This window comes from Excalfactoria chinensis, chromosome 1, assembly GCF_039878825.1.
Source record: "Excalfactoria chinensis isolate bCotChi1 chromosome 1, bCotChi1.hap2, whole genome shotgun sequence".
NCBI lineage: Eukaryota > Metazoa > Chordata > Aves > Galliformes > Phasianidae > Excalfactoria > Excalfactoria chinensis.
Genome location: NC_092825.1, coordinates 76,687,171 through 76,714,518, shown reverse-complemented (window position 1 = coordinate 76,714,518; position 27,348 = coordinate 76,687,171). Strand labels below are relative to the sequence as shown.

General features: G+C 45.1%; 2 protein-coding genes across 2 annotated transcripts in view; one reads left to right on the top strand and one right to left on the bottom strand.

Moving 5' to 3' along the window:
- Positions 1-804: 804 nt before the first annotated feature.
- On the top strand, positions 805-13,190 carry UPK1B (uroplakin 1B). Its single transcript, XM_072349821.1, has 8 exons — positions 805-1,067; positions 6,111-6,198; positions 6,712-6,912; positions 8,406-8,480; positions 9,254-9,376; positions 9,672-9,851; positions 11,268-11,351; positions 11,958-13,190. The coding sequence occupies exons 2-8, from the start codon at positions 6,130-6,132 to the stop codon at positions 12,006-12,008; spliced, it is 783 nt and encodes a 260-aa protein (XP_072205922.1). The 5' UTR covers positions 805-1,067; positions 6,111-6,129; the 3' UTR covers positions 12,009-13,190.
- A 6,683-nt stretch (positions 13,191-19,873) lies between these two features.
- Positions 19,874-27,348, bottom strand: part of ARHGAP31 (Rho GTPase activating protein 31) — a 55,787-nt gene continuing 48,312 nt past the window's right edge. The window contains exon 12 of the mRNA XM_072361519.1: positions 19,874-26,549. Coding sequence (XP_072217620.1) covers positions 24,087-26,549 — 2,463 coding nt within the window. The 3' untranslated portion in view covers positions 19,874-24,086. The remainder of the gene's footprint in view (positions 26,550-27,348) is intronic.

Below are 27,348 nucleotides of genomic sequence, written 5' to 3'. Positions count from 1 at the left end.
TTGGACCTCTCTTTGGCAGGACCTCTCTGGCTGTCCCCAGGTACCGTGGGGACCTGTAAAACATTGGGGCTATTGCAATTATCACTAATTGCCCTGAAGACATGATGGCTACAAAGTGTGTACATATCTTCTTATGTTTGTTTTTGACTCATGATGGCCTCTAACAATGTGATGCTTCAATCACCCATCCCAGGTTCACTGGTTGGTTAGGTTTTGCATCACAGACGAAGAACACCAAATACAAGCAGCTGTAGCTCAAGGCTCCAGTAATGGGAATGATTATTTCTTGCACACTTGGACTGGAATGTGTGAGTAAGTTGAGAGAAGTGCCTTTTCTGCTGTTTCTCAGTCCCAGTTCATCACAGGCAGATACGTACATATGTATGTTCTTGATTTTGCTCACTCTTCATAAGATTGAATGAGTTAAAAAAACCATTGGGCCCAAGGCAATGCAACGGTTGCTCCACTTTTCTAGCTATCCACTGCATCTTACACAGTAGCCGATGCTTACACATTTGTTTCTAAAGGAATTCCCAAGCTGAAGAACATCACGGTGGTTCCAACCCAAACTACCCGTATTTTTCAAGTTTTTCCCATGCAAAGCAATTAAATGAAAACACTACTATTAATTTCTCTCTTTTCTCATCCATGCATTCTTTCTACGCTCTGTTCAAACAAAAGCTCAGCAGTGCTAATATTTAGATTTACACCCTTCAAATTTGCCTATCCTCTTTAAAGCTCAAGTATCTCATGCGGGTGAGTCACCCGTCCACCTCTTTGAGAGTACAGTGAGTGAAATTCTTTAAGCTTTCTGGTTTTGGCACAGCAACATTCCGATACAATCTAAGAATCACAGAGACACCCTCTGGTCCCACAAGAACTGGGGAACAGGTTTGGCTAGAAAAAAGAAGTGTTCCTCATGTGATGGGCACCCTACCAATCACACAGCACTCTCCTCCAGCAACCCAGGCTCCTTAAAGACCAGCTGAGGAGGGGGAAAGAGGCTTCTTAGGGAATCCACCAGCCGGGCAGGTGGGTCTGGTTTTCTGCATCACCAGCAGGGAAGGGTGAGTACCCGGCTTTGGCCAACCTCTTTAGACAGAGAAGCGAAAAGCATCTGGTACAAGAAAAAGAGGTTTTTACGTTAAATGATTTCTATTTGAGTCTCTGGACCGTGTTTAGTGTGAGGGAGGCTGCTACCTGGATAAGGTTAACTGCCTAAGATTGTTAAGAGTTGATTTTTCTTTCCTTCTGCTGCAAACTCTGCCTTCTGTATGGCTGTTTTAATTTGTTTCATTTCTTTTTTTATTCTCCTAAAGACTGGGGAGGAGGGAATGGGAAAATAAATTAGATCTGTTACCAACATAGTTGAGTATCGGGGAAAAAAAAAATCACCGTTGAGAAAGACAAATCCCCCTCACTTATGAAAATAGGAAAGGCAAGAAGAAATATCTCTTGTTTTGGTTCTGCTGAACTAATGAGGGAGAGAGGAAAAAACTGCCTCCCAGCTCCATATCTGAGGTAATTATGCCTGATGATTTACCAGCCACCTCTCTGCTCACAGAGGCTTCGTTTCATAGCAATCTCTCTCAAAAGGAAACTTAATTAGTCTCTGACCCCTGCTTGATGCTGAGCTTTGTTTTTGCTTTACATTTCTCCCCTGGTAGCGCAAAACAACCGTCTGGCTCTTCCCTTTCTCAGCATGGTTGGATCCTGGTGACCACACTGCTCTTTGCCAGGGGTGACTGTGTGCTGCTGGAAAGTGGGGCGATGACAGAGGAGAGTATGTGTGCTGGAGGTGTTTGCCTCAGGATAAATAGATGGCCAGTCGATGCCCTCAAATATCCACCTTTATGCAGCAAAGGTCCAAGAATTCATCAATCAGTCATTTAATTGCATGAACAACAATAACAGTGAATTTTGTTTACTCAGGCCTTGCTGCATGGAAGCTTATCATGGTTTAGGGTTGTGAAGAGGGTCTGTGTTTAGGGTTTTTACCTTGACCAGGGCGTCTTGTCCCATGGCACCAGTACAGCCAGCAGCTCCACCTTGCTAAATTCCCTCCCCTGGCACCCTGTCACTTATCGTGCTTGTAGGGACAGTCTGTCCCTTGGGGCCAGGAAAGCCTGAGGGATAGGAGGAGAGGTGGCTGGATGGGGTGAAGGGCAGGGCAGAGCCCCTGGGCAAGGCAGAGGTTTCAGTTGCTGAAAGGCTGCGTTTGTTTGGTTGCGCTTAGACGGCTCTGAGCTTTTAGTTTTTCCACTGAGGCATCTGGAGGCTGCAGAGCCCATGGGAAATTGCACAAATGGGCCCCTTGTCCGCGCTTCCTTACACCAAGGGAGAAGAATGCCACGCTGTGCACAGGCATGCTGAAACGTGGGGTGGGAGCAGGGGGTGAGGCACAGCTCTGCTGAGCCCAGCCATCTCTCCTTGTGCTGCTCTCCAGATGTATCACCCTGTCCCTGCCCCTGTACTGATGTGCTTGTGATGGTGGGCGACAGCTTGAGCACCCCAACTGCTGCCTGTGGTGGAAGTAAGATGTCCTCCCTCTGGCCTCCTGCTGACAGCAGAGCAGTGGTGGTGAAGGCCTCCTCAGACCTTGGGGAGAGGGATATGTTGATCACAGCATGGTTGTGATTGGAAGGGATCTCTGAAAGTCTCCTCCACCCAAAGTAGGCTGCAGAAGACCATGTCCAAATAGGTTTTGGGTATCTCCAAGGAAGGAGACTGTATACATGTGGGGGCGGTGAAGGCAGTACTCCATGCTTCACAAGTGCTGAGGTGAGTTTTGGCACTTTGTAGAAACCAGTGATGCTTACAGGTGTGTTTTTGGACATCTCTTGGCTGCAGCTTTGTGATTCCACCACAGCTGGTTATAAATGGAATGAGACCAGACTAAAGCAAGGAGCTGTCATCTATAAGGCCTCTAAAATCCATTTTTAACCTGTAAAAATAGGATGCAGATGCTTCAAAAGTTCAATCAGGCCAATGGGTGTTAGGGATACACCAAAGACTGAATCACCCTGAATCAAGGCAATAGTGCCAGCAGTGGCCCTGTATAGGGTTGGTCACCCAACAGCAAGGGCAGGAACCAGTCTTTGCAGAAAGGAGCTTGTTTTTTGGCTCCCCCAGACCTGCTGCAAGCCACTGTGAGTTGAAGAAGGGAGGAGGGCTTGAGAAAGCTCTCAGGCCATGGAAGTAACATCTGCCTGCAGCTCCAGGAAACTGTTTGGGCTGTAAAACTAACCTTAACCAGCCCACACAGAAGGCTTCCCTACTTCCAAAATTATTTCAGTCCTCAGGCACAAGCTGCTGTTGCCTGTCTCTCTGGGAGCAGGGACTGCCTCCCTGTGTCACTCTGGGTGGGTGGCTGTGAGTCATGCCTCTGTGTGAGGCAAACCCAGAGGCTGGTTTTGTGCTTCAGCATTCATGCACCTGCCCCAAATGCTTTGGCTTAATGTGGCTTACCTCTGAGGCATAAAGGGGTGGGAAGCCCCAGATCTCCTGCAGCTTCTTTTCTGGGTTGTGTTGGAGGGCTGGCACTCAGCTGTCATCAGATCCAGCTGTTGTGATGGCTTTGGATCCTCTCTCCAGACCTGCATCCCAGTGCTGATACTGGTCCTTCTAAATGGAGAAGGGAGTGGAAGAGGGATTTCCATTGCACTGCTCATTTTTAGGTCCACGATAAAAGCTCTTCTGTCCTTTTTCCATTTCCTATTCTCTGAACATTGCTTTATGTAACCATCCCCACAGAGGTTTTAGATCAAGCTCTCTTTCTCAGGCTGGTCTGCCTACAGTGATAGCTGCTCAAGGAGAGGCAAGAGCAAGCCAAGTCCTGGATACAAGACAGGAAGAAATCCAAGTTGTGGGAAGCATGTGGGATGGGTGGGGAGTCCATGTGCAAGAGTCTTCATATTAATTTTATATATATATATATATGATATATATATATAAAAGGCTGAGTTATGCCATTGGCAGCCAAGAGCAAGCCAGGTCTAGCATCCTTTTGGTCAGAGTGCTGTTGTTACACTGCAGGGATGCCCGTAAGAGAGAAAGGTAGGAGAAAGAAGTTTCTGTAATACTAAGGAAAGGGCTGTGGCTTTGTTAATCACAAGTGATCTGATCTATAATAGTGCAACGTGACACAGAACCCAGCTCTCTGCATGGCAGCTGGAGCAGACCCAGTTTTTCATGTGATAGAATTCTTGCACCTTGCTTTTGGGACTGCCCCCTGATTTGCGATGACCTTTAGCCAGCAATAACTAAAGGCTTTTCTAAAATCTCCAGAGTGTGAGCAGCGATTTAGGCTGTAGCCTCTACAGCTTTCAGATATGTAGAGGACAAGTGCTTGTCTCAGGTTTGTCAGGATCCGGAGAACATGTGGCTAAGCACTGCCAAGGTCCAGATCTGAGTATTGGTAAGGCAGTGGCACAGCTACCCAGGGAGGTGGTGGCTGCTGTCCCTGTAGGTGTTCAAAAATCATGTAGATGTGGCACTGAGACATGGTTAGTGTGCATGATGGTGATGGGTTGATAATTGGACTTGATGATCTTAGTTGCCCTTGTAACCTTAATGATTCTATGATTCTGACCAGCAAGGCATTGTGTGTGACACCTGGACATACTGGCTAGCAATAAGTAGGGCAAGTTTGGCAGCTTCATGTTGACTTCACATGCCTGCCATTCACATTCAAGTACAGCGTCATGCAGCTTTAGATGTATTGGGCCAGTCTCCAACCACCTGGCTGGGAGTAAAAATGGCTTCTTATCTGGGACATAATGGCCTCTCTTTCTATCCTGGAAAAATACCTATGTGCTCTGCTGCTGCTAGTGTAATGGTAAAAGCATCATAGATCTCTCCATGCCAGAACCTCAAACTGCTGCAGAAATGGTGATGGGAAGTTCTGGCTTTTTTCTCTGTCACTCTCTCCTGACAGTCACAAAAGGCAGCTGAGGACTGAGAACTGAAAGGCTGGAGATGGCCTATGTTAGAGAGGTCCCAGAGTGTCCTGCACATCAAGAAACTTCTCCTGGTTAATGAGCAGCTGGGTCTGCTCTACATTTTCAAAAGTTTATTTGAAGAATCTCAGAGCTGGTAGCCCCAGGAAGAGGGGTCCCAAGTGCAGGTACTCCAGTGGGAAAGTGAAACTTGTTTGCCTTTTGCCTTCTCAAGCTGGGCCCAGTTCAGCCTTTCTTTCATTGCTTGTATTTTCTTAACATCACAATACATGCAGCTGTCTCCGGATTGGAGTTCTTCTTCCTTGCCATGCACACATGTGCTCTGTCCCTTTGAAAGAAGGGCATCATCAGCTCTGGAATTTGGGCTCATTTCTCCAAGAGGTCTCACACTTCAGAATGATGCCTTTATGCTTCTCTCTCTGGAGGGAGCTGACTTCAAGGTGGAGTGCCTGGGCCCAGCCTGCAGGATATAATGTTCTCAGGAATTTGGTGGGAATGCTACTTGGCCCATCTCCCATAAGCCAGCTGCAGCCTTAGCAGCTCTGTCCCTCATACCTGACTGGGAATGGGGGCCCCAGCTTCAGTTCTCAGCATGGGGGGGAAAGAGGGAAATACCCTTAGTAAGGTGATACCAAGCCCTGTGCCGTAGGTATGTATGTGGGATACAACTCTATCTCTGTGGTTGTATTTGGTTCCATGGTAGTGCTGGCCAAAAGGAAATGGCCAATAAGATGTGTGATGTGCCCTCTAATAAATTTGGCTTCTTTGAAGGAGAAGTGAGGTGAGGAAATTGAACTCATTTGGTGTTTATCCCAGTAGCTGTTGTTTCCAGCCAGATGGAAATGTGTCAACATGAGCCATGCTTGTGCTGCACGTCTGCATGGGTACTGGTGTGTCAGGGATAAAACAGTTCAAAAGTGAGTTGAAGACACTGTGCAGTCGTCCCACTCCTGTGTAGCTCTACTATCAGGGAGCATTTCAGTTATTAACTTCATGCCTGGGGAGGTTTTCCCTTTAAAACTACCATGAAGCAAGGAGTGGGAGGGGTACAGACAGATGGATTCTGTCTATCCTCTCCTCATGGGTAATTTCTTTTTCTAAATGAAGCCTATTGTACCAATCTAATTGATGACTGTCTTTGATTTTTCTCAGTTTGCATGAAGATCTAAAGATGGCAAAAACTGACAATGGCATACGCATCTGTCAGGGTCTATTAATCCTGGGGAATGTGGTCATTGGGGTAAGTGAAGTGGGATGTGGATGGGTGGCATCTTCCTTACAGTATGAAACTTCTTAACACTTCCTAGCCAAGAAATCTCTTTTTACATGTGAAGACGACCAGTAAGAAGAGCAATGCAGAGTGAGGCAAGGGACAAAGGAGAGCTGTGCTGGCAGGTCGGTTGGGTGGGGATAGCAGGGGTTGATCCACAAATCCAACATGACTCTAGAGGAACAGCCCTTGCTGCTGATCAACATCTTTCCAGACAGCTCCTTCCATATCGTGACAGGACAGTTTGTGTTAATTTTTAATTAACATTCTCAAGTTCCAGGCCTGACTTTTGGGGTCCAGGCTGGCAGAGTTTTGCTTGCAGTTCTTGTGTTAAGGAGTAATAAAAGGGGTTGCAGAGTTGGGCAGTGGAGGAGTTGAGGAGCTCCTGCTTGGTATGAGGCTGAATAGAATGAATGCAGTTTTCTTTTCATGACTCTGTTATTTCCCTCAGTTTAATAGTTCTCCCTGACTTGTGCTTCTCAGATGTGTGGTATTGCCCTGACAGCAGAATGCATCTTCTTCGTGTCGGATCCCCACGGTCTCTACCCTCTGCTGGAAGCCACTGAAAATGACGACATCTACGCTGCAGCCTGGATTGGTATCTTCGTTGGCTTTGCACTTCTTGCTCTGTCTATCCTCGGCATCATTGGAGTCATGAAATCCAGCAAGACTCTGCTACTGGTGGTAAGTGTACCACTGATTCCTGCCAACCTTCAAAAATACTGGCTAATTTTCCCTGCTCGTCTTGGTATTTACCAACCGTGCAAAGACAACTTTTATTAGTGAAGAGAAGCCGAAGGTTCTTCTTCTCTCTGGCTGTGTTCTCCCACAAGGTGATATCTGTGAGGACACATGCATGGGAAGATCCCAAACTAGTGTGGGGGAATTAATTGCAAAAACCACAATGAAGGTTTAAACCACGTATCCTGACCCTGACCTGGCCCTGAAGCAGTGCAGAAGCACTTGTGCAATCAGATGCAGCTGGGATGTGGTTTAGATTCTAGTTTCTCCTTACTGCCTTTCAGCTGTCACGTACCATTTAGTTTAGGAGCTGATAAGTAATGACTTCTTTACAAGGCATTAGTATGTGTTAGTATACCAAAAATGGGTGCAGCTGACATTATGCATCAGCAAGCAAACAGAAATTGCAGGGATGAGGATAGATAGCTTTGAATAAGCCAAGAACAATGTTAAGATGTAAACAAACCTCTACAATTTCTCACTCAGTCCTTTGGGTTGACAGTAGTGAAATTAATTGGTGTGCGCATTACGGGAGGGTAGAGTTGAAAACTCTGCAATCAGCTCAATCTTAGCTTAATGTAGGGTGGCAGAGTGTCTGTTTTAAAGAGGAGACAGAGATCTGAGCTCTTGTGCCAGGAAGTTCACCAGCAACAAGTGATGGAAGAAAATTTCCTTAACTCTGAATGTTGATGTCTTGATTGAAACCCAAGGCTGTGGTACCGGGCAGACGCTGGTGGAAGAAGAAAACAAGTACCTTGAATCTGGGAAAACTATATTGAAGTGTAGGAGAAGGAATGGAGGCATGAGAACTCTAAAAGGGAATACAGAAAAGACTGAAAGGGGTTGCACTGAGAAGCAGTGAAACGAAGTGTGAGTGGTGCTCTTTAGGATCAGTTTTCATGAAGGTTCTTTCCTTACAAGGCACGAGTGCTGAAGAAATCTGAGGATGCAAAGTCAGGAGGATCTAAACAACATATTAAATTGCACCTTCTCTTTCCCTGAAGTATAGCCTCTCCTGCTAGGATGGATCAGCTTCTTGGTGAGAAGCTTCCAGCTTGCAAACAGAAGAAAAATTTGCCAATGAGATGCAGCAAAGAAAATGGCTGATGCTAATCTTGGGCATATCAAGCAAAGTATCATCCATAAAGATAGGGTAGGATTGATGCTATTCAACAAATTTCTGATGATAACATGTCTATGAGATGGAGTACAGTTCTGGTCACGCACCTTCAGGAAAGTGAACTGCAAACTGAAATGAGCACAGAGAAGGACTACATGAATGTTCAGAGGAACAGAAAAGACTGGGGACACTGGTACAGCTCAATTCAAGTTTCTGGCTTGAACAGGGTGTGGGGCTTAAACTTGAGAAATACAGAATAGGAATAAACTGCTTAACTTTTTCTTCAATAGCTAACTCTACTCTCTCTCTCCAACAGTATATTATTCTGATGCTGATCACTTATGCATTTGAAATGGCTTCTTGCATCACGGCAGCAACTCACCGAGACTTTGTGAGTATTGCTTTTCTCATGTCTTCATGCAACTGCACTGGAATATGTTGCAGTTTTATGGCATGCTGTTTCCTGTTTAGTGGAGTAAATGGCCCATGTGGTTGTACAACATAAGTTCAAAGGACTGCTGCTGAGTTAGAGTAGGACCTCACAAAGAAAGTCTTCAACGTTCATTCTGATGAAGGAATTATCTTTGTTCTTTTGAACACTTCTGTTATATTTGATGCTCCAAAATGTTCATAACCTTGCAGCTAAGGAAATAAAGGTGCGGGTTAGCTGAATCATCAATGCAGTACTTAGTCTTTCAGCTACAGGCTGATTTATCTCTCATATAAACCTTCAGCATCACAACAGGCAGTGTTACTAGCAAGGGAAAGATGACGTGGGTTATTGCAGGTATTGGTGGGGAAAATGACCTGAGGCACCTCAGCTCCAAGCAACATCAAGCATAAACCACTGCTTCTGCACATCTCCTTTGATCTGACATCTGGAAGGACAAGCTTAAGATTCATGCTCTGTGTCTTTGTTGCTTCTGCCCCTTAAATCTTGTTCTTTAGCCTCCTCTGTGTAAAACTGGGAGTGGTGGGGGGAATAGCATTCCTTTTATCTAGCTGGATACTGAAGCAAGCAAACCCACCCACAGATTTGCATTGCATGGCCACTTATTTACACAGTTTCTTCGTTCTTTTCTGGTGTTCCTTTGTTGGTGGTGGTGTTTTTTGTTATTGGTGGTGGTTTTGTTTGATTGTCTGTTTACTTGTTTTCTCCTGCAGCTTACTCCAAACCTCTTCCTGAAGCAAATGCTGGAGAGGTATCTGAAGTCAGAGACAGACAATAACAGTGACAAATGGATGACCGAAAGGGTCACAAAGATATGGGATAAGCTCATGCTCCAGGTAATAATAACACTGAATATTATCACTTATTACTAAATGCTCTGCTGCTCTGGAATTTCAAGACCTCCTCAGAGCCACTCAGTAGTAAAAAGGATAACATCTGCCTTGGACCTTAGACGAAGTCCTGACACACTCCCCATTTTGCTTGTTTATCAGATGGCAGACTGACAAAGGCAAGCACTTCAAAAATTTCTCCCATAAATCTGTGGTTAATGCCTAACCTTGTGCAAGGGACAGCCTTATGCAGGGCTGTGACCTTGGCCCATGAAGACCATTTCCTCCTCTCACTCCACAGAACCAGTGCTGCGGGGTGCATGGGCCCTCGGACTGGCAGGAGTACACATCTGCTTTTCGGATGACACACAATGATGCGGACTATCCTTGGCCACACAACTGCTGTGTCATGGATACCCGAGGAGAACCCATCAATCTTGATGGCTGCAAGCTTGGAGTCTCCGGCTTCTATAACAGCGATGTAAGATTTTACCTTTTTTTTCCAGTTAACATGTGTTGATCAAAAGTGCCTTGCTGGATGGGAAGGAAATAGGGAATAGCCTTCCTCCTCTCCTGTAAGCTAAGTGTCCAAAAGGTGTCCAAAATCTTTCTGAAGAAGAAGCAGTGCTTGTTAGTTCCTGACCAAGTAGAACACAGCACAGATTGTGGTAAAGGCTTTTCTGACTATTAGTAATAAACACGGAATCATTAAGGTTGGAAAAGACCTCTAAAATAATCAAGTCCAACTGCCAACCTATCACCACCATGCCCACTAAGCCATGTCTCTCAGAGCTACATCTACACAGTTCTTGAACACCTCCAGGGATGGTGACTCCACTACCTTCCTGGGCAGCCTGTGCCACTGCCTCACCTCTCTTACTTAGAATAAATGTTTCCTAACATTCAACCTCAGTTCCTCCTGAAACAACTTGAAACCATTCCCTCTCATCCTATCACTGTTAACTGGGAAACAAGGCCAACCCAAACCTCACTACAACCTCCTTTCAGGTAGTTATAGAAAGCAAAGAGGTCTCCACAGAGCTTCCTCTTCTCCAGACTGAACAATCCCAGTTCCCTTAGACAATCCCCTTAAGAAATTTGCTCCAGACCCTTCACAGCTTTGTTGACCTTCTCTGGACACACTTCAGTGCCTTAATGTCTTTCTTATAGTGAGGAAGCCAAAACTTAATACAGTATTCAGTGTATGAATTGGAAAAAAACTATTCCAACGCTATCAATATGAAGCAGTACCTCATACATGCAGGTGGTCGCCGGCTAAATCAAACATTGCCAAAAGATGAGTGCGTACATGAGTGAGCAAGACAGCAGTTCTCCTCCTCTAGGCAGCTGTCAAAAGTAATGAAGAACAGATGGCAAGAGAATAAGAAGGGGCTGTCCTCTGGCACTGTGCCCCATTAAATGAATAGTAGGGCATCTCTGAGAAGTGTTTCCTACAGTGAGACCCACTTACTGAACACATCACTTGTTGAACTTTACAGTTAACCAGCTTTTCCTGTTCAGACAGATTGCGGGGCCATGAGCATGAGATTTTACACTAATAAGCATTTCTAGAAGATGTTTAGGTTTCCAAACTTGCCTACGCCTTTTGGATTCTGGAGTCCAGCTCTGTGTTGACTGTCTTTGTGTTCGGCAAGTGGATAGAACAGAAAACTGTCCTTGAAGTGTTTAAGATGGGTCTGCTTTGTATTTGGAGCTAGAAATATGCAGGTTATCTGCAAGATGTCAATAATGTGTAGTTCTGGACTGTCTTTTTGAATTACTCAGATAACAATAGAAGAGGATCGTGCCACTTTACTCTCTTTTGGAGGTGGATGAGCTTGTAACTGAGCAACAGAAGCTCAAAGCTTGTGTTGATTCATGCATGGTTGCCTTACAGGGTTGTTACGATGTTATTTCTGGGCCACTGAACAGGCAGGCCTGGGGTGTTGCCTGGTTTGGTTTTGCCATCCTCTGCTGGACTGTGAGTACTTACTATTTGTTTTTATTTCCTCTTCTCTTTCCTAACTATTTCACACCCACTTGGGTGGAGGTGGGTGACGGGGCTGAAAAGCATCTGAAGATGATATTTATTAATCACCAATGTGCTTGTAGCCTGCTCCACTAACAGGGCTACCTACAAAAGTTTCCCACCATCCCTGGCTTCCATGCTCAAAGAGCTAGATGGCCTTCTGGCCCACTGTGTCCTGCTGCAATCTCAATAAGCAGCACAGCAAACAGCTTTCGGATTCTTGTTTCTGGAGGGTATTGGATCATCTAAACTGTAATCATGACAGATAATTCCATTTCTAGTTCAAAGACTTCGCAAATAGTTAGGGTTCAGCAGTTTCGTGACAGATAATCCCCAGTGAGCTGAGTGATCTGGTCAAATAGTTATGTCCGTGCACATCTTTCTGCACTGTGAAGTTTGTGTGCAGATAAAAAAGCTTTAAGCTCCCTGTTCCCAAATGAACTTTGCTTATCAAGAATTTCTGTTGCCCTTTCCTATCAGTAGGATTACATGGGACTGGGGGGAGAGGTGTGGGGAAGGGATGAGGGGAAGAGAAACTCAGCAGTCTTGTCTTTTCAGTTCTGCGTTCTCCTCGGAACCATGTTCTACTGGAGTAGAATTGCGTACTGAAGGCTCAACATCCTCAGCCTTGTCCTGAAGCACTCTAAGAAAATGCATTCACTCATCTCCTGCTCCATTCTCCTTGTGCTGCTGGGGACCTGAAGCTTTCCCACTACCTCTCCCATATTGCGTTAGCCCCTCAGAAAACATGACACATGAATGTCACGCACTACTTGTTCCTTCTTTGCCCCTTGTTCTGCTGTCTAAATGTCTCCTGGCTGAGGCAAAACCCTTCTTTTGCTGTGTGAGAAATCCTTGGAGCTAAGATAAGACACAATCTGATTTGTTCTGTGATGGCATCAGAGGGGAAAATGTCCACATATGCTTGCTCCAGAAAAGTCCCTCTCTCAAACTAGGCTGAATGTAAATCATAGTGCTATAGGTTCTGGCAAGAACTGCCTGAGTAAAGCTGTAACCTCCTGTGACCAATAAAGGCGGATGCAGTAAGGGAGAAGACTGCAGAACTCTCTAATATATTTTATCTTTCAACTTCTGCTCCTGGTCTCCATCACTCCTTGCCTTAGAGTAAGGAAGATTTTCTAAGAGTTTAAATGTGTCAGCAGCAAAGACATATCACAGATGAAAAGTCTGCTGATAGCCAAGCTCAATGAAAGACTAGCTCACTCCTCTGCAATGTGCTGCCTGTGTTCAAGTCCTGTCCCTACGAAACTGCTGCTTCTCTACCTTCAGAAGCGCCAGACCATGAAAAATTCCGTGAGCACCTCCATCAAAATCTGCACGTGCTTCACACAAGATTTCACTAGAATATGTGCAGACTACAAGGGGTCCTCTGCTCCAGTTGGCTTTGTGGCAGGAGCTGTCCCACACCCTTCAATCACCCCGCTGCCTACACGGATGTGCTCGTGTCCCCTTTGCACCCCCCATCCCACATCCCCACATCAGGCAGGCCAGGCAGCAAAAAAAATGGCAACAATCTTGTGAAAAAATGCCAACAGGGTGCTCTCTGAACCAAATCCAGTCAGTTCAGCAGTGGTGGTTTACTTCAGCACAGGCTGATCTGGAGTCTTTCTGAGTGAATGCTTCAGTTACATGTTCGTGTAAACATCCTCTGGGGTAGAGCATTTTAAGGTGTGCTGTCTCAGATTGTGACAGTTTACCAGCTACTGTCATTCCTTGTTTTTGTATGTTTGCCAAAAACGCTAATTAAAAACAAGTGGAAGTGAAAAATGTTTACTCTCTCTCGTGATTCTGTGTTTGGGAAAGGGAAATGAAGGTATGTATCTGGGACTGTGAGGAAGGTCTGAGTGCGTAGAGCCCTGATGCAAAGGTGTGCAGGTCAGTGGTCCCTCACTGGAGTACTGGGGGAGACAGAGAAGGCAAAAGGCTTGAAGGAGAATCAGGTGCCTGAAGCACAGAGGGGTTTTCTTTGTGCGTTCAAAAAGGAGAATCCCCGTGGATCAACCCCTTCAGAAAGGAAGACAGTGTGGAAGGGTCACTGCTTCAGTGAGGAGACAACTGCCCTTGAGGGTCTGGACTTTCAGCTATTTCCATAAGCCTTCAGTCTTCGGCCCTTTTTTGTGACGTTTGAGGACATGGATAGAGCACAGGCACCATGTGTGTCAGTGATCTGGGTTTGTTTTATAAATGTCCTTGCTGTTTGTTTGTGTGTATGTAACTGATAGCTACAACAACACCTAGATCTGAACAAATCCAAAGATTTCTTTAGGCAGCACCAGTAAAGACTTGCCTGAATGCTCCTTCTTGTGAACTGCAAATCCCTACCTGCTGCAACAGCAGAGAGAAGAGGAATGGGAGAGGAGGGACAGCACACTGTCTCCGTCCTCGCTTGGGCAAATCTCTCCAAAACCTTCTCAAGCCATAGCAGCTTTGTGGAGAGCTGCTCACCTGCCTACAGATCTCCTGCTTGGATTATTTCTGTAGACCAAATAGATCTGTTAATAAGCAACATGTCCAGGTATGGAACACGCTAGAGACTTCTCCATATGGATGTGGTTGGAGAAACAGCCCACAGAAAACTTTAAGACCACAGTAGCAGGTAATTTCAAATATTATTTCCCATTTTGGTCTTTTACTTCAGACCCAGAAGTCTCTTTCTTCTTGCAGCATCTAAATGTGCTTAGATTATAGCACAGCTTTCAAAACAGAGAAAATTCAGCAGGATTTTATAGGAGAGATGAAACTGAAACTACCTTGAATAGGCCACTGCAGTATTCACTACTCCTACCGGTTGAAAATGATACTACTGACCTATGGCACAAATGGCAGTTGAAGCCTGCCAGGTTCAGAGAATCATAGAATGGCCTGGGTTGAAAAGGACCACAGTGACCATCTGGTTTCAACCCCTCTGCTATGTGCAGGGTTGCCAACCACCAGACCAGGCTGCCCAGAGCCACATCCATCCTGGCCTTGAATGCCTCCAGGGATGGGGCATCCACAGCCTCCTTGGGCAACCTGTTCCAGTGCATCACCACCCTCTAAGTGAAAAACTTCCTCCTCATATCGAACCTAAACCTCCCCTGTATTAGTTTAAAACCATTCCCCTTTGTCCTATCACTATTCACCATCATAAACAGTCATTCTCCCTCCCGCTTATATGCTGCTTTCAAATACTGGAAGGCTGCAATTATGTCTCCCTGGAGCCTTCTCTTCTCTAAGCTAAACAAGCCCAGTTCCCTCAACCTTTCCTCATAGGAGAGGTGCTCCAGCCCTCTGATCATCTTAGTGGTCCTCCTCTGGACCCACTCCAAGAGCTTTGCACCTTTCTTGTACTGGGGGCCTCGGGCCTGGACACAGTACTCCAGTTTGGGTTAGCCAAGTTTACCTTTTGCTTCTCGGGCCTTTAGCTCACACGGCACATTATGATTTAGAGCGTACAGAGAAAAAACATAAAAGTTGTGATGCACCAGCGGCCTCTGAAATGGTGGATCTGTGCAGAAGTGCCAAGCATGCCACACTTCAACCAGAAAAAGCCAGCTTTAGCTATTCTGGTTATTTTCAGCTTCTGAAGGCTGATCCCAATCTCTATGAGTTCCCTACCTGGGATGCCAGGGCAGGGTGAGGAAGGGATGGAGCCCATGACAGGAATGGTGGTGAACAGGTTTGAGTGTTGGCTGGGGCTTGTAAAGAAATCCTGTTCATTCTCAGCTGTTTGGATTTCTGCTGGAGGTTGTGGACAAATCTGGTCATCGGAGCAGGCAATGTGCAGAGATACAAGAAAACTTCTGGACTAAAACAAGATGAAGAAATAATTCCACCAGGTGGAAGCTGTGTGGTTTGTTTGCAGATTTGCTCTGCATATATTTTTCTCTGTAGGTGTGAATATTCACTGTTCTCTTCTGGCAAAAATCCATGTTTAAATTCTCCCACAGTTCCCAGCTGTATTTTTAGATTATTAATTTACTGCAATATTCCAGTTCTGAAAAATGAGTCTCACTCAGAAATATCCGTTCTTCACACTTGACTGAGCAGCCTGACCTCTAAGCCACCAAGTATCTCAAATCCTGGCCACCCCTCTCCAATGCATGCAAAGAAAAAACCCAACACTCCCTCAAATTGCTGAATGTTTGTAGCCAGCCCTGCTGAAGGTCTTCATTCCTTCAGGCTATGGAGCTCCACAGGCCTGTCTTTGTCCCCATTTCTTCAGTAGGCTCTCCTACTCCTCTCCTCCTTTCCCCTCACTTATCCTTCACCATTATGAAATCTCTTTGCATGCCATCTCTCAGGCCCCATCTCTCTTTGCTTTGCTGGTTCACTCGCAGCACACGGTGCCTTGTGTGCTTGCATCTAGCTGTCAGCTCAGTGCATAAGCCTGCACCAGGCTGTTGGCAGCATTCAGTATCCTCTGACTCAGATGATTTATTTCCCATCCTGCTCACTGTCCTGCCATCTTCATTTTTTGCATTCCTTACAAGAGGGACCTATGCCAAAAAAATGCTTATTGGGACCAAGTGTGACCTAAAACAAACTCATAAACGAAACCTCCTTCTTCTACCCCTTGGCAGCCCTGCTCTCTCCAGCAACTGGGGAAAGCCTGTGCAACGTATGGTATGCTGGGAACCTCCTGCAGGAATTCTCCCTGAGATCTGTGGCATCCATCTTTAGGAGAGCCCACTGCCTGGGGAGCTTAGGATGACTGCTGAGGGTTTTTCCATGGCAGAAAAAAAGGTGAGGGTGTTTCTGACTATGTGGGCTTGCACGCGAGATTGAATTCCAGCACAGGCAAGGTCAGCAGCAGTTCGTGCACGTGCACTGGTGGAGATAAACTCTGCAAGAAATTCAGGTGATGGGCAGTGAACTGCTCTGTCTGTTTGGGGCTCTTATCGAATGTGAATGCAGGATGAAAACTTTCCATCTCTATCTTTCAGGCAGTGCACACCGCCTTGGATGGCACAAAGTTCAGGAGAAGGTAAAACCACTGCAGGTTGTGAGCCCTTGTTTCTTCTAATCTAAACGGACTCATACAAAGGAGGAGGGAAAGAAGTCACCTAGAATAGTAGAATCATAAACTCACTGAGGTTGGAAAAGACCTCTAAGATGACCAAGTGCAACCATCAGCCCATCCCCACCATGCCCATTAACATAAGTCTAGGTCTATAGTGGACCAAGAAAAAACACTGATTTTCTGATATTTTCCAGAATGGTTCAACTCTTATGCCTTATGGGTATTTTTTTCTTCTTCCTTTTCATGTTTTACTTTTCAGGAAACTTTCCTTCTTTAATAACTATCATGTGTTTTACTTTCCTTTCTCCAGCTCTGGTTGTTCGTATGTTCCTGTTCCTTGTGGTTTATTCTTAAGAAGCTACTGAGCTTTCTTTGAAGTCTTTTCCTCTCACTGAATTCAAATATTTCCTGGTCTTTTCAGATAAGGGATTTGAATGCTAGAGAGATACGTGCTCCCTGCAGCAGATGTGAGAAAACATGTCCAGTTCTAAGAAGTATCTGGACCCAAAGTACAGGATGTAATTCCTGTGAATTTACTAGGTATGCAAAATATGACTTATCTCACTCTGCAGTTTGCAAATATGACATGTGAAAGCGGCTGCCCGTTTTCCTTATGGAAAGACCCAAATGCTCTTGTCTTAACACTCAAGTTCTACCTGACCTTTGGGGGCATTAAGACCTGTCCAGGTGTGAGCTTCGCAGCTCCTGTTCATTTCTAATCCTCAACTCTGAAACACACGAGTTTTTTGAAGATTTTGATTCTGCTCAGAAAGAAAATGTAGTCCAAGATCTCAGCGCCTTTCTCCATCTTGGACATTATCATCATGCTCTTGTTGCTGCCTTGTCCCAGATCAACCTAAGTTTCCCCCACTGGGATGCATTTTCTTCTCTAGCTGCCTGCCTTACCTTTGCTACCAGCTGACCTCAAACTCCAACCAGTGGGATACCAGAGAGGCATGTCAGACTTCCCACAGTGGGATGCATGAAACACAAGTATTTAGCTCTCTTTGGTGCTGTGTTATCTTGTCTCCCGGTTAGCAATCAATATGGGAACTAGCTTCATCTTGGCTTTGACTTCTCTGAAAGTATCTATGATGTTCCAATTGATGTTTCTAATGCAGCCAATGCAGATGCTTGTCCTGACTCAGACTTTCAGACATATAGTGATGGGAAAGCAGGCAAAAGGAATTGGTTGAAATTGTGTTCAAGCACTTCCATGCATTCAGGAACATTCGTGTTGGGCACAGCGCTGACTGGGGCACGACCAGGACTTATAGGGCCTCTTTTGCTCGAGTTTGGTAATAGCAGCACTGGGGGCAGTTTGAGATTCTCCTGTTTTACTGCCAAGTCATTGCTAGGCTCTGTGGCACAATGAATACACAAATACTGTTTCTCATACAGCATTAATAATTGGCTGGGGCCAACAGCAATTGCGGAGTTCAGCAGACATGGTTTTCTGTTCCATTTTGTGTGCCAGTTGCCATGGAAAGCAGGAAGCACAACCCAGGCATTTTCCTAAAGGGAAACTGAAGTCATGTAGTTTGTAGGAAAGGGAGTCGAGTCCTGAGTTCAGCTGTTGATAGGAAAAAAAATGTATTTCATTAAACCTAATGATTCTTCTGTTGTTTGGGAGTGAACACGGAGCAGGATAAACTGCAGATATGCCCACTGACACTACAGCCAGAAGAACTCCCGGCTGTTCTGTTGCTGTCTTATTCTTCCCCTGGAGTAGAATTATGAACACACTAATAACATTCACCTCCACACTAGAGCTGAGACTGAATCAATGAGGATGCTGCAAGAATCCAGAGAATAAGGAAACTTAATAATTTTGTGAAGTTTTTGCTTATCCTTTACAAATTGACAGCAATGCATACATAATCCATCCAATGCTTCACAGTAACTTTACTTGTTCATCTTCCCTTGTTGACTCGGTAAGTGTTTGCATCCCATACTACTTCTGCCCCCCTATTCTCTGTGGGTCTACATTACAGCAGACAGCAGGATTCTGCACAAGCTGTAATAACAGGAGGGTGTGATTATGCATCACTGAAACATCGGCCTGAAATACTAAGTAAAAAGATGAATTATACTCATGGAAACTTTAAAGCTTTTCAGGTAACGGTAATCCCGCAGAAGTCTCCAAGACCTCACTTCATTTTCAGGGCTGCAGAACAGCTGCAGCCCTCAGAACCTCCAGTCAGAAAAATGCATCATCAGGGTCTTAGCATTCACCACCTCAGGCAGACCAAGAAAAACACAGCTCAGTGCCCTGGCCACTCGTACAATAAGAGAAGGGTCCGAATCCCACCGCAAAGAAAAGCAAACCCATTGGCGCTGCGTTTGTAAACCAAACCTGGGAGATGATACAAAATATTTCCAAACATCACCAGGGCACAGCTCTGTTTTTTATAAAAACTCCAGTTTAATCTCATGGCTGAGACCTGGCAAAACATCTTTTTTTTTTTTATTTTGGTGGTTGTTTCCTTTTTTTTCTCCCCCTCTCTCTCTCTCTTTTTTCTTTTTTCTTTTTTTTTTTTTAAGCATTAAGGCACAAAGGCAGACAAGTCCACGCACAGAACAAAGCTTAACAAAACATACAATCCAACAGGGCTAGCAGGAGAAAACCAGATCCAGCAGGATGGGGACAGTCCTTTTCACAGTGTCTGATTTCCAACTCTTCCCTTGACCTGGAAGCAAATAGTGTTTTGTAGGAGACCAGTGCCCGGAAGAGCAATATCCAAGGTTCTGGGCTACTGCATGGAGCCCATAGGAAGCATTTGCTTCCTACCATCCTTTCCTTCCAAGCCTGTGGAAGTCCCATTCCATCTCCAGTTGATCTTGGTGACAAACTTTCCATTTCTTTCTTGGAGCACAACTGGTTACCACCAAGTCTTTATATGATTAGGATCAAGCATAAGCTGAACAGAACTGGGATCAGCTGCAGCTTCTTCCCCACCCCCTGGAGATTTTATTCTATTTTTTAGAGATGGAGAGAAGCAAAAGGTACAACTGCAAAACCTGGGCATGCCCAAAAGGGAATGTGTGCTCCAGTAGATTGGGTGTGCTTCCAAGGACTGGGGAGAAGCTTGTGGTTGAAAGCTGAGGCAGTCTTTACACTCCGGTTTCTCATGATTTATGCCCTCCTCTCCCAGGATATGATCCCACTGAGGAAGGCAGTTCCAGACCTTTTACCCACCACAGATTAGCCAGAATGAATTAAGATTCTCTAAGGACAGAAAGCCAGTTGGTCTCATGCTTTTGGTGCTAGAAAAGTTGCAAAACAAAACAGTTTTGTGCATCAGCCCAAGTTTCACAGATGTGTAGGATTCTCTTTAGACAATTCCTTCATTTTAATTACATTTCCTTTTTAATACATTTATATATAATATTCTTATATATATATATATATATATATAAATTTAACACAATATTCACCACTACAGGCATTTCAGAATTCATAAAGAAAAAAAAGACTTTGATTGCACCTTTTGGACTCTGGGTGAGGGAAGATGTCTCAGGGCTTTATGAATGCCCTCTAATGCAGATCTAAGTTCCTCTGAAGCTCTGAAGGTGAAAAAAGAAGTGCCTCAGTCTTTCAGAAGTGAAAGCATAGAATGGGCAGCCCCAGAGGAATATGGATTATAAAATAAAATAGAGTACTCGTTTCTGTTTACCCTCCCTCAAATAAGGTAGTTCCCACATGGACTAATACCATTCATGACCCTCTTTTCCATCAGGCAATTCCAAACTTTTCTCACCCAACCATTTCACACTTAGCTACACTCCTGAACTTAACAGAAGCTGCACAAAACCCCTGTCTATATGGGAAGAATAAGGGAAATTTAGCTACTTCTCATCTCCTGCTAGTAGAAGTCCACAAAAGCTTGTGATACCACGCCACAATTCAGACCAGTCCATCTGCAGAATTAGTGAGAGGTCTCCAAACTCTTCACAGGAAATGAAATGTTCCTGGGCCTCTAAAATAATCCTTGCAAATCTGCAGATGATGTGACCGTCTTCCTAGGAAGGTCCTTTCCACAATGCTGAGAGCAACCAACTTAGCTCTCATATAAAACTTCAAATATGGGGCCAGGCCCATATCCCATTACACAGTTCTCTCCCTCTCAATGCTTCACAAAAAAAAATCAAGCAAACAAAACCAAGGAACAATTTAAAAAAAAACAATAATACAATCTTTCCTTAAAACCTTGTGTTTAAAGAGTCACCATGGAGGACAGGAATTTGGTACTCACAACGTACAACTGCAAATCCCTGAGCTTCAGAAGAGCTTCCAGTCTCAGGTTCAATCTGATACGGCAGGGTTGCAGAGGAGAACCTAGCTACCCTAAAGTGAAGATGACATCAGGTCTGACCCTGGGGATGATCTCAGGAGTGGCTCAGTAAAGTGGGCTCTTGGGAAGATCCAACCACAGTCAGTATTACTCATTGGTCAATGGCTTCTGGCCTTTGGCTCTGTCCAACTATCAAGTCCTGGTTCTTGAAGCTGACTACAGACGTGGTATCAATATGGACCCACTCTCAAGTGTTGGAAACTGCAGAAGTTGAGTCTACAGCTGTGGTTGGTGACACCTGTGCAACAAAGCAAGTGCTCCCAGCTCCATAGAGTCTGCAAGGGCTTTATCTCAGCTCTTGATACAAGCCCACTTATGACCATAAAGCTATTGTGATGTGCCTGCATTATACCCCCTTGGCTAGGATCTTGGAAAGCTGATCTATCAGCTGGGGGCTGGAGCTGAAATTGTTAACAGAGTAAACTGCAAATAGCTACACACAACAAAAATCTCATTACAGAATCCGTGCTTAATTAAAACCCAGGACCTGAATCTGAGCTCAAATTCTGAAGCACCTTTTAAAAGTACAGTCTGGATACAGATTTCGTTTGAGGCTGATCTTTAATATTACATATAATTTTCCAGTAATTTTCTCTTGCAGAAACTTCCCCAATTATGCCAAAACTATTACTTACTGGAACACTGTTAAGAGCGTACTATATACAAATTGCCAGACCTCGCCTCTTGTTCATAGATCAGCTTATATGAGATCAAGAAGGAAAAGAAAGAATGGTTTTAAGGTGCCAAGGTTTCATCGCATTTTCTTTTTCTTCTGACACATTATTTTATGAGTTTGGCTGGCTCCATTCCAGATGCCTTGGCAGTCAAGACTTCTAGGAACTGAGAGAATATAAATCCCTTCCCAAAGTAAACTATTTTGTTGACGCCAAAAAATCTGGGCACCATTTCCGTTACTTTTACTTTCTGGAAAACCTTACCACAATACATCGTATCACACCTTCCCAACTCATTCACCTTTAACCGGCCACGGTGGTTAAAAGTTTTCCCATAAGGCAACAGGAAAGGCACTTGGGTGCATGTAAAGGCAGCACAGAGCGGTACTATGAGGAACATGGAGGACTGGCAGTCCCCTGGTTTTAATGGCAGGCAGCACAGGCATTTTATGGTCTGGAAGGAAGATAATATGATCATTATGAAGCTGCATATGCTGGATCTGACATCCACAGCTTGCCCAGGTAAAGCATGGGCTGGCATCTGTGAGACAACGTGGACCCAAATAAGAACTCTGGGTTCTTTTCTGAATTAATAATCTTCCTCAACAAAACTGACAGCACAGACTTAGCTCTCTCCTCTGTTTCTTTTCATATTGCATAATATGTGAGTGAGGAATGCAATGGGGAGGATCAAGTACAGCAACTTGTGACAGGGAAAAGCCCTCTTGTTTTTTCACGTTCCCTTTGCATCTGGCAAGATAAAATCCTGCTGAAGATTTATTCCCTGCAACTGTATGCCAAAGCTTCTCAGCAGCACCCTGGCATCTTTCTCCTTTAGCAATCAAAGTGTGCGGACAAAGCACGGTACAGACTTTGGGCCTTTCAGCCACAGTGACACTAATTAAGTGACACATTCAGGACAGACCAAGATCTCATGGGCTAAGTTTGATAACAATTTTTGAATGCCAGTATTTTAGGGAAAAAAAAAAAAAGCCCTAAACATACATCCACTGGGAAATTCTGACTGACACTCATTGTGGTGGCTAATAGTATTCCTACCAGATGCTCCATTCAAACTATAGCCCATAATACACAATGGAGGATCTATAAAATCAGACATCTCCATGAATGATGGTCCCTGTAAGTACCATTACAAGGACAATCTCAGTGCTGGCAGCAATACCTGTGCTCCCATCTCCTCTGTAGCCACTAGTGGCATTTAAATTGCAGAGACAGTACAGACTGTACCTGGCTTTGCAATTGCCCATTATCACGTACCAGGCAACAGATGAGCCTGCAGTTAACTTAAGAGTTAGAGGCTTTATAAAGGAAGCTTTAATTCTATTCCCATGGCAGCTATTGCTTATATGAACATGTATTTGCCTGTAATGATAACGGCCCTTCAGGAGAGAGCTTAATTTACTTCAAATCCACCTCTCAGAATATTGTTCGTGATCTGTTCTGCAGTCCCACAAATCATCCTCTTTACCATACCCTCAATCAATTTGAAGGCACTGAGGAGCAAGGAGGTGAAAACCAGCCATGCTCTCATAGAAACAGTGTAAAATGGTAAGGACCGGGAGTCTGAAGGAGGAAGAAGCACCTGGAGACATGCCACACAGTGGCAATGAAAGAACAAGGGCCAAGGATTATGTCAGTCAGGACACAAGAGCGCAATAGCGCAAGGATATGCAGTTCAGAAGATCCTCTTGCTTTCCTCTGCTGTGTGGAGCATAACTGGATATATTTGCTGAGCTGTCCTCCGGCTTTAAGCAATGACAAAAATAGTTGATACTGGCTTTCATTCTGGCCATATTTTCACTTCCATTGATACCAGTCCGAGAAGTCTACCACTGAACACTCGCTCCTCAGCCTATCAAAGGAAGGTGTGGCTGAGTTCAACAAATCTCATAACCATGGCTTGGAAAATTCAAAGAACAACTAAGTGTTTCCTGTTCAGCTTTCATTCCATGCCTTGCACATGCTAGAAAGAGCACATTTATGATGCAACAGAAGCATTGGAGGCAGCACCTTTGGGCTGCATGTTTGCTACTGGAACATCCTTGGGTGTCTTACACCTTTCGTGTCTTGCTCATGCCAGCTTCACCTTCCGCTTCAGCTATTCTGTTTCCTACAATATTGACTTACACTGTCCAAAGAATACAGCAGAGACAGATAGACATGGCCATTCGCTGACTGTGAGGAAAAGACAGAAAGAGGTTCCAAACTTTTGAACTTACCTCCTCACCTTATCTGCATTTTGGAGCTGCAGTGCTTTAGAACAGTGTCCCTCCCCAGCCCCATTTTGTAGTTATCCCAAGATTTATTTTTCCTTTGTTTTCTATGGAGAGGATAAGGCTTCCACAGGGCTTGTTAGACAATGAGAATATTCCTTGGGAATTGCTTACAAAAAAATAAAAAGCAGACAGTGAGGGACTAGAAAGGGATAAGAAAGGGAAGGAAAAGCAAGACAAAAAGACTGACCCTCCATAGCAAGATTCTTCGCAGAAAATGGTAAAGATTGGGTTCTTCTTGCACAACATATCAATAACAACAGCAAAATGGAAACAGAGTTGGTCTTGGTGTAGACACTCCCATCCCATCTACCATGGAAAGAGAGCAAGGGAAGCAGTTACTATTCAATCTGCCTCCCACTTCGTCCATCCAAAATCACAGAGCGCCTCTGTGGCTGGTAAAAGCAGCTGGTAGAAGTCTCCAGTCTCTGGCCATTCTTGGGGATGGTCATTTTGTTCCGCAGCATCACTCCCTCAGGTGTTGTCCGCGAAGTTTCAGACAGATCACCACAAATGGGACTCAAAGAGGAGGTCTGAGTAGGGCTTCTTATGGGTGATAACAACACCCTGGAGTCTGCTGAAGAGGAGGGGTGGTCCATAATGGGGAAAGGAGGACTGAAGAGAATCAGACTCTGGGGCCTCCCAGGCCTAGATCTATAGGAAGGCTTGGAGAACCCTGATGGCCTCTCCATCTTTGAAGACTGGGGGTTATCTCCACCTGTCTCCCCCTCGGAAGTGCGCTTTCGGCGCAGAACAGGGGCATCCAGGCTAGGGTTATGGCTGGACTGAGATGACTCCAGTGGAGAGCCAAGGCTGTTGTTCCAGGGGCACGTTGAGTCCTTTTGAGCTGGGTCACTGTTTTCTTTCTCCACTTTGGCTTTCTTCTCTGTCACTGGGCTCTTGGGGGGTTCCAGGTGGCCCCATGCCACTCGTTGAGACTGCCTGCCAGCCTGCTTGGCTTCTGCTTCTTTCTTCTCCACTTGTGGAGCAGAATTTTGAGCCTGCAGGGGCTGAGGGATCTGGGTGTACTGAATCTTGGGTGGTATCACAGGCACTGCTCTCGCCTGGCACATCTTAATCATGAAGGAGGTCCTGACTGCTGACACACTGACAGGGGCAGAGTTACGACGGCCAGTGGTAGCGTGTGCCACTGCCAGGTAATCTAAATCTAGATCTGCATGGGCACTGAAAGGAGAGCGCCAGGAAACACCTTTAGCCCCAGCAGGGCAGGTAGTTGACAGAGATGGGACTGAATCACTGCTTTTCACTTCCTTCTGTCCATACAGGAAGTTCCCAGTGGCAGAAGGCATGGCCAGGCTTTCAAACGTTAAGAAATCTGGAGCTGGAAGGAGTGAATCCAAGTTGAGGGATGACGGCCTAGTTTTCACTTTACGAGGTGTTTCTTCATCTTTATTACTCTGAAGTGACACAGAGGCAGAGCACACTTTCGTAACACTGTCTTCTGCCAGAGCAATGTCCCGAGACCTGGATGACTCCTCCTTTGTGATCTTTGCCTGTAAAGAACTGTCTGGGGCATTTTGGTATGGTAAGGATGGCTCGAGCTTTGACCTCCAAGGGTTTTCTTTGCTTACATCCACTTTTTTTCCCTCTGGCTCTGGAAGAAGGATTCTGGAGGGTTCTTGCTTAGCTGGTGTTTCCTCCCTGCTGATTGGATACCTCAGCTCATCAGTTTTCAGAGGTTCTTCTGGAAGACATGTACTATTCTCATCTTGCTTAGCTTTGCCCAGACTAGTTGGAGAGATGGGCTTTTTGGGCATTTCGTGAGCCAGTGGCAAAATGTCACTGCTAGGTTGTTGCTGTTCAGGGGCATCTATGAAAGAGAATGGGATAGTCCACAAACTCATCACTGTATCTTTACTATCCAGAGAGAGGCTGCGACTGAATCGTGGTCTAAGGGAAAGGCCTGCCTCTGATCTCTGATCTTGTGGCTGAAACTCTGGTATCGTCTTCTCCTGAATGTCCTTAAAGGTTGGGGAATGGAGTGGACTTGTGACCCATTGGTGATCCTCCCAGGGTTCCACAAGCTCTAAGCTCTGTACATTATCTGCCCAGTTATCCTCATCATCCTGGTCACCAGCATCGTGAGTTCTACTGACAGCATTGCCCTCCTTCAGCTCCTGGATTCCAGCTCCATTCAGTGCCTTGGAGGATAATGTGTCCCTTCTATCAGCAGTCACTATCTCAGGCATCTCGCTCCGAGTCTGGACTTTGGTATGATCATCACTTTCCTTCTGCAGCTGGCAAGTGCTATCTTTTCCTTTCTCCGATTCTGAATGTGCTCCTTTGCAAAGAGAAAATTCATCTCCTGAAGGAAGCTCATTAACTTCTGGTTGACTATGAAAATTCAGTTCCAAGGGAGGAGTGACACATTCACGCATACTGTCTTCCACCACTGGACGTTGGTTCTTTGGAGCAGCTATGCTAGTCAGGGGAGTTCCCAGTTTGGGGAGGGCTGAAGCACAGCTCTGCTGTGCACTCACATCAGACTGGTAGTTTTGGTGGCTGTCTGGTTGTTCTGTGTTGGTGGCATCAAATAAAGGCACCTGAGTTGTGGTCTGTGGGGTTCTGCCTGCAGATTTCTGCTCAGACAGGGTTGTACATTGCTCTGGACCAGAGGAAAAAATATTTGTTTGTACTGAAGAAGAGAATTCAGAAACTGGGACTGTCTTGGGGACGGCTGCTGGAAAGAGCAGGAGTTCTTCTTCAGGTTCAATTATTTTCAATTCATGCTGTATCTCGGGCCACAGTGGTTCTAGAAGGGCATTTGCAGGATCCTCCTCAGTCTGAAAAAGAGAAGAAATGCCATGACCTGGCAGTTCACAACTTATTGCAAATACCCTTCAATTTTCCTCAAACAGACTCTTGGAAATGACAGGCTCCTGGACAAGCATGTTCATGGTAATAGAAACAAACACACACACATACAGTAATCAACCCAGTGAGGTGAATGAGCAACTAGAATATCTCAGCCTATTTCTCAGCTCTTCCCATTCAGCGCTCACTTAGCCTTGCCAGAGGTTTTGCATTCCCAAATCATACTGGAATGTATAATCCGTTAAAGAGCATATGCCAACAGATCTTTAAATAGATGTCCTGCGATGAGTACCACTGTAAGAAACCTGGTGATAAAGGTTTGGTAGAAATACAGAGGAAGTGTGTGTGTGTGGATGGGGGGGAGGAGGGGAAGTGTGTCCAGAAAATGAAATAAAAAAAGAAATTTTCAAGCTGTAGAGGACAGTAAAATAGAACAGCAAAAAATAGAAGAAGAGTTCAGAGACCCTGGGTCAAAAGTATCAGACACCTGGACTGTCTCACATCTGGAGAGTCTCACAGCTGACAGACTGTACTGAGTGCAGTCACAGTTGCAGGAAGAGAAAACAAAGAGCGGACAGTAGGTAGCTGCACAAAGATAAATCACCAAGTGCTTAAATGGACAGAAGTGAAATCAGTGCAAGGTCAATTCTTGACTCTGCTTAGCCTAGATCGCAGACCAAGTTTTCACAGCTATGGGCACAAAGTGAAACTATGAACAGCGTCACAGTCACTACCATGACATTGTTCCCCAGCTTTTTTCTTATGACT